This window comes from Temnothorax nylanderi, unplaced genomic scaffold, assembly GCF_030848795.1.
Source record: "Temnothorax nylanderi isolate EJ_2023f unplaced genomic scaffold, tnyl_v1.0 TNYL_tig0027_pilon, whole genome shotgun sequence".
Lineage (NCBI taxonomy): Eukaryota > Metazoa > Arthropoda > Insecta > Hymenoptera > Formicidae > Temnothorax > Temnothorax nylanderi.
Window position 1 is genome coordinate 156,023 of NW_027249089.1, and position 6,447 is coordinate 162,469.

The 6,447-nt window shown below is 36.8% G+C and overlaps 1 protein-coding gene across 2 annotated transcripts; it reads left to right on the forward strand.

Annotated features, from left to right (window-relative positions):
* Window positions 1–597: 597 nt before the first annotated feature.
* On the forward strand, window positions 598–4,885 carry LOC139770030 (sphingomyelin phosphodiesterase 4). Of its 2 annotated transcripts, none has more exons than XM_071701662.1 (14): window positions 598–824; window positions 1,154–1,453; window positions 1,569–1,671; window positions 1,761–1,992; window positions 2,116–2,329; window positions 2,453–2,565; window positions 2,657–2,815; window positions 2,900–3,071; window positions 3,154–3,339; window positions 3,416–3,634; window positions 3,717–3,809; window positions 3,874–4,050; window positions 4,109–4,338; window positions 4,421–4,885. In XM_071701662.1, exons 1-14 carry the CDS (start codon window positions 798–800, stop codon window positions 4,560–4,562), a joined length of 2,367 nt encoding a protein of 788 aa, XP_071557763.1. In that variant the 5' UTR covers window positions 598–797; the 3' UTR covers window positions 4,563–4,885. The 2 variants fall into 2 exon arrangements, with proteins under 2 accessions (XP_071557763.1, XP_071557762.1); XM_071701661.1 differs by having other exon boundaries at window positions 599–824; window positions 2,657–2,821.
* The last annotated feature ends 1,562 nt before the right edge of the window (window positions 4,886–6,447 follow it).

Consider the following 6,447-nt stretch of genomic DNA (forward strand, 5'->3'; position numbering starts at 1 on the left):
TTATTTTTTCCTTCAATCAGACATTATGATGATCCTGTACGAATAATATATATTGATGATTCATAATACAAATAATGTTTGATTATTTTCCAATTTATTAATTCAAGTTTTTGTTCAACTAATCATAATACAGTATTTAAATGCTAAACAATTAATATTGGGACATAAGTACATAATTCGCATGTGCGCGTGCGTGCGCACGTAACTGTATTAGACTTTGATATAATACTGATAGGATTCCTGAAGCAAATGCTTGTTCTTTGCAGCAGGACAATTTTTTTTAATTTTCATCTTTCCTTCTTTCCTATCCTCTAATATATGTAGGATATCTATTTCATTTTAAATGCAGACGTTATTAAGTGCGTGTGCGTCTAGGGATCTCAAAATGTTTCGTTATAACCTCGTTTAATATTCTCTGAGATGGCGTTGATGCACGAGTTTTTCGAATAAAGCTTATGACAAGAATACTAGAATCCCTAACCAATCACAATGCAAAGAGATCGTTACATACATGCCGCACGCACGCGCGCACACACATTGATATACGCACCAGACATTGATATACGATATACCCTATACAGAAATGCATATATACACTTATACACATTCCTTTCACACCACACGCCATTCTGAGTGCGAGTGGCCTCAGTCAGTGGCCCATATAGACGTATATGTCTATGGAATGGTCAGGTAGTCTAACCTGGTCTAACCGGCGTGAGGTTCGATAGGAGCACCACACAAATATTGACTATTATCCTTTAGTTGCTGTTTTTTATAATTCTATCCAGCTCGAAACCATGGCATCTTCCACCGATGTTGCTACAGTATGTATTACTAATTCATATTTTGTAAAATACAAATGCTTCATGTGATACCTAACAATGTAAACAATGTGGAGTAACATCGAGATTTAAATATAAATATTATTCGTTATCAAATGTAACTTTAGGCGTACCTTGATTACCAAAGAAAAATTTATGCTTATGATACTTCGGCATTTGTATGTTCGCCTGTTGAAAGTCGTTGAATTAAAAGTATATGCGATACATGTTGCAAAAGAAATACAGTAATGTTACTGTTAGTTATAACGTATATTTTATACTTTTAGAGTTTACGTCATATCTTTATAGCGTTACGTTCATCAATTTTCCAGATCAGAGCTCAGAGATATTTAAACGAACCGTTGGTGGAGCGATGCAGAGATCTGTCCGTATTGATAGACGAATCGAGCACCACTGAGCTGCAGCTAGTCTTTCCCCTGCTGATAGATTCCTTATTCGGAATAGTAGACAATATCGGGTGGGGCTTGCACAATATTACCCTCAAGAAAAATCCACACGAATATGAGACACTGTGTCACTTTCTTAGTCCTCAAGGACCAATGTTTTCTTTATGTTATAAACTACTTCCAGACTGTTATCTCAAGTATAACTTTCCAGTGTCCTATCTTCCGGTGCGTATAAGAATTAACTTTATGCACATCAATGTATTGTTTTATATTTTCTACTTCAGCTATCGGTAATGATATATATATATATATATATATATCGTAATGTTTTTCATTCCAGTCGAAAATACGTTCCATGTTGGAGGAAGCTATGATATCACCATTTTATCTCGATAAAATAAGAGATGATCAAGGGACACGTGTTCCTTCAGCTTTATCTATGAGTATCCTTCACTAAATATTACATAACTACTATATGATTATTTATCTCATATGATTTATTAACACTGAATATTTCTTAACACAAACACATATCCCTTTGAGTACTACATATTTCATTTTGCGTATCATTTAACCAATCCCTGGTTACGACTTCAACAGCAAGAAAATGTGTGGATGAATTGGGAAACAGTTTACGTTCAATTAGCGCATTGTTATCTGTATCATTTTCTTCCGAGAGATAATTCTGCGGTTCTACCAGTGATTGGACCATATGTGAAGAAGACGCCGCCAAGAAAATTGACTCAGTCTCCAGAATTCCGAAGGTACGGAGACATTTGGTGTTTATAATTTAAGTGGCATAAATTGCCACTATTAATTAATTTTAAAAACGCGTAAATTTAAGTGGCAAGTGCGCTCTATTCATATATTTCAAATATTTTAATCAGAGATTGTCAGAAATTACAAACTCTGAGACTTCTGCGAGCATCTATATTAACATCGGGATCGATGAGTCCTGGATCAGGCGCGCCGCAGCAGCAACAGTGTTTACCGCAAGTCTGGCGAAGCGAGACTGTAGTACAAGTCTTTCTCGATTTTTGGTTAGAGTATACAGAGGACGCGCAATTAAGTACATCCTATCTGTCTTCGATACCGCGACGAGTAAGTTTTCTGTGTGCAATCAAAGAGGCCGATGTGTGTTATATGGAAAGATGTGAATAATTTTGTGGGGCAGGAATAACTTTCATCGTTTCAAACGTATTTGATTGTAACTTCTAATTTCAGCACAGTATACATTCCGGAGAACACATACGCCTTGTAAGAGCGTTCATAAAGACTCTGCACGAGTTTACGAATAGCGCTACAGGCGACAAGAGCGCAATGGACGAATTGAAGAGGTATTGAGATGATATTTTACAACTCTTACATTTTACAAATTTTATAACTGTTGCCATTACTCTAAACATTTTTTTTTGTTTTATTTGTTAGAATAATTCTTCCTTCGGTTCAAGGAAAAATATATACGTTTTTGAGGAAGGCAATATATCATTGGCCTCTAGACAGCTCGTTTAGATTGATACTGGAAGCTTGGCTGAGCTTTATTCAACCGTGGAGATATGTACCGGGAGTATCATATACTAAGGAAGGGTATGCGTATGTATTGTGTTATCGTTAATGCCAAAATATTGTCATTGTCTTGGCTAATATTTTCCGTATTTTCAACATTTTCAGTAAAGCAGAGGAAGAAGAAAGAGGCAAGATTCATGATCCTGGTAGATGGATTTCTTTCGTTGCTAATAATCTGTTGGCGTATACGGTTGTGTTCCAGCAGTTGCTTCCGCGATTTATGAGAACTGACCTAGTAGCACCTAAGAATGCATTAATGTTATTCAGAGTTACAAAAGTACGTGCATTTTCCTCGGCTGAATATACTATTTTATATTCAAAGATGTACTTGTGTATATTTTATACATATATTTATATAGGTATTTTCACAACCATACTTGGCAAAAATGATATGTGAAGTGGAGAGTTGTATGGATGACGCAGGCTTAAGTAAAGGTCGAATAACTACAAATCAGTGGACATCGATCGTTAGGCAACAGATTGTTGAACTGGAAGGTCCGACCTATCAATACGTCCCTATGTTTTCGACAGCTATCAACCTGCAGGTATTTTTTACTCTGTAGATTTCTAAGTGTCTATCAATTGCTAGCTTTATTAACGAACGATTACCTTGCATTCCAGGTCGTATGGTTTCTGAGCAATATTAAACAAGCTCATTTAACGGCGACTAGCCTGGTTGAGGCTCTGGAAAACAGAAGAAGGGGAAAGTGCTTTCTACTTTCTCTCTGGGAATTCTTTAGCTGCGAGGAATACTCCTCGGATGACATCAGCATAGAGGAACGACGACGCGTTCCGGTGCTTTTGGCTACCGCTCAACAGCAGTTGATAGATATATTTCAAGTGATTGAATTTCTTTTACATCGATAACGAATCGCGTATCCATCGTTATTTTGAGTAACACGCACAATCGTGATTGTTGCAGATACAGCTCGAAGACATTCCGCAAGTTGCTATAGTGGCGGATCAAGAATATCACGATAGCATTATGTCGACTTCTTTCTGTCATCAGTCGCAAGTGCGAATTATTGAAATAGGTTTCTATTAAAATTCTTCGACCGATTAAAAGACGTGATTTTTAGATGGAGTCCAGCTTCGATTCGAGCAGACCGGGTACATTCGTACCGTTGCAAGAGGGTAGACAGACGTGTCGATATATCGAATACATGGGCGATCCAGAGCTACAGCCGGTACGAACGAACGAGTGCGCTCTTCTCGTTCGATACCTTTACAAGCTATGCTGTTACATCAATCTCAAGGTATTGTGTATAATCATGAAGCTGTTCTTCATTTCGATAACTTGCCATTTATTTGCAGTATCGACACGAGATAATCGCACTGTACAACAGACGTAGCTTCCTTGGTAGTATTTGTCGGCAACTGATTGCCCCCCCTACCACCATTGTAAAATTACCCAAACGAATGTCAAACGGATTTACCAGTGGCTCCGAGGAACGATTGCCGCCTCGATTAAGTTTACGATCTTTAGCCAATTATACCTTCCTCATGAGTATATCATTTGGTATATTGATCGCATGGCTCACCAAGTATGTAATTCCGTGATTTTTTATGATCTGTTGGGAAGTATCTACGACAAGTCTCGTATTACATTTAGAGTTTTTTTTGCAGTTATGGTCCTTTCATGTTCCTGGGATTTATATTTTTTATGTGGATTATGTACATAGTTATACGTGCAACGTTGCAACACTATTTTCCATCTAGCGCAAGTATTTTCAGACCAAGCGCGAGTGCATCTTCCATTAGTCGATGATACTTTCGTATTTTAAGATAATGAACTGCATTACTGTAAGTAATTTTGGATGAAACGTTTTTTGTGAACAATGAATAACAATTTTGGATACATATATATTTGTAAGTATATTAAACGATAGAAAATATACTATCGATAACATTTCTGTTTGCAAACCATTACTTTAAGTAATTGCGCTAAGTAATTGCATGAAATTTGTATTTACATTGTAATTATTTATAATCGAAGACCTTCGCCTTTGAAAATGACTCTACAAATTAATTCGTTAAACTATTTTCTAAATTGTTTATGTGAAAAGTGAATATATCACTCACTTGTGTATACATTTCTTATCTTTTATAATTTAATTAAAAACTTGCGTATTACTTCTATTGAGATCTCAAAATCTCGAGTACTCGCAACTCGTGCGTTCGCGTAAAAGAGTCACGGTGCGGTCTCGCTTCGCGTGTACTTGGCGCGAGACACTACCGTGTCTCTTGATATTCAAAAGTTTAAAATTTTAAAACGTGTAAGGAGTCTATATATATATATATATACACATCTCATTGATTACGTACAAAAATTATTACCACCAGTATTATAGTTGAAATTAATTAGATTCCCTCTTTCTCGTGAAAAGGGAAGTCTAATTATAATGTAGATTAAGCTTAATGACTTATATCCATCGTGCAATTCGCGATAAGCGGTAAGCTACGCGATACGTACCAACCCGTGTTGGCACAGTCTACGATCACCCCGATACTTTAGTGCACATGCAATAACATTAACAATTATTGATTCATCGCCCTGTGTGTTACCTGTGTGTATCAGGGATAGTAGAAGCGCGAGAACGATCAACGCCGCGATCCACTTCTCCAACGCCAGCACGAAGCTTAATCAACGTGATGCGCACAACGGAAAAATGAGCTCGCGCTCATTAGACAAATTGAATTCGGAAACTTACATCGTCTATCGATGAGGCATCGAGCGCCCGCAAAGAGGATTAACCCTTAAGTCAATATCCGGATACTCACTAAACGTGTTTTTTAGTTTTTAGCGAAAGTACCAAACGTCTTCCGATCCCTATTCTTTGAGTAGTTTTACGAAGGCGAGGGGGAGATTATATATTTAGAATAAAATTTGAATTTAAAGCTTTTAAATACAAAGGTTTTAAACGCCTTACATTTAAAAGCTTTAAATTACATACACGTTCAATAACTGCAATCCCTGGATACCCAAATGAGAAAACCTGGATTATAAAATATGAATTATAAACAATATGTAGCAAAGAAACATTTTCATAGATTTTAACTTGTATATACTAATTTCAGTCAATCGCTGACTTGCTGCGTTAATTTACATCGTTTATTTTTAATATAAAAAAGCACGAATTTTTTCTTTAATGTGATATTTTAAAAGTTCTTGCAAACATTTTACAGTAAAATCCAAGACTGGAGACGTTTGTATATAAAAGAAATTCGAACGATCCTCGACCCTTTAAAGTTCGCGAAATATAAATACAAATAATTAAATCTTGAAAACACAAAATCTTTTGACGCGTCTCTCGCTCATGATAGGAACGGAAGGGAAAAACCGACAAGAGACCGGTCTTCGCACAAAAATGAAAGCCAGATCGCCATTTTCGAAACAAGGAAAGAGACTTAATTTTCTATTTAAATGAATATCCACCGATCCCATTCGGCTGATTAGCCTTTCTCGCGTGTAACGGTGTCAAATGCGATCGTGATTATTTCTGTTTGTAAATATTTGTCTGCCGCCCACGCCCGCGGAGAAGCGTAATCATTACTTTAAGGGGGGAAAGGAGAGGAGGGCGGAGGGTAGCGTGTTGGTGTATTAATTTATTAAGTTTTGCGTCACGCGCGCGGCTTGTAATAAAAGTAAAGCA

What these genes read in the sequence shown, in the direction of transcription:
- LOC139770030 (XM_071701661.1), top strand. Translation starts at nt 798, where the DNA reads ATGGCATCTTCCACCGATGTTGCTACA. An exon ending in TTCCAGTGTCCTATCTTCCG is followed by an intron (nt 1,454 to 1,568) that starts GTGCGTATAAGA and finishes TTTTCATTCCAG; the next exon opens with TCGAAAATACGTTCCATGTT. An exon ending in CAGTCTCCAGAATTCCGAAG is followed by an intron (nt 1,993 to 2,115) that starts GTACGGAGACAT and finishes TATTTTAATCAG; the next exon opens with AGATTGTCAGAAATTACAAA.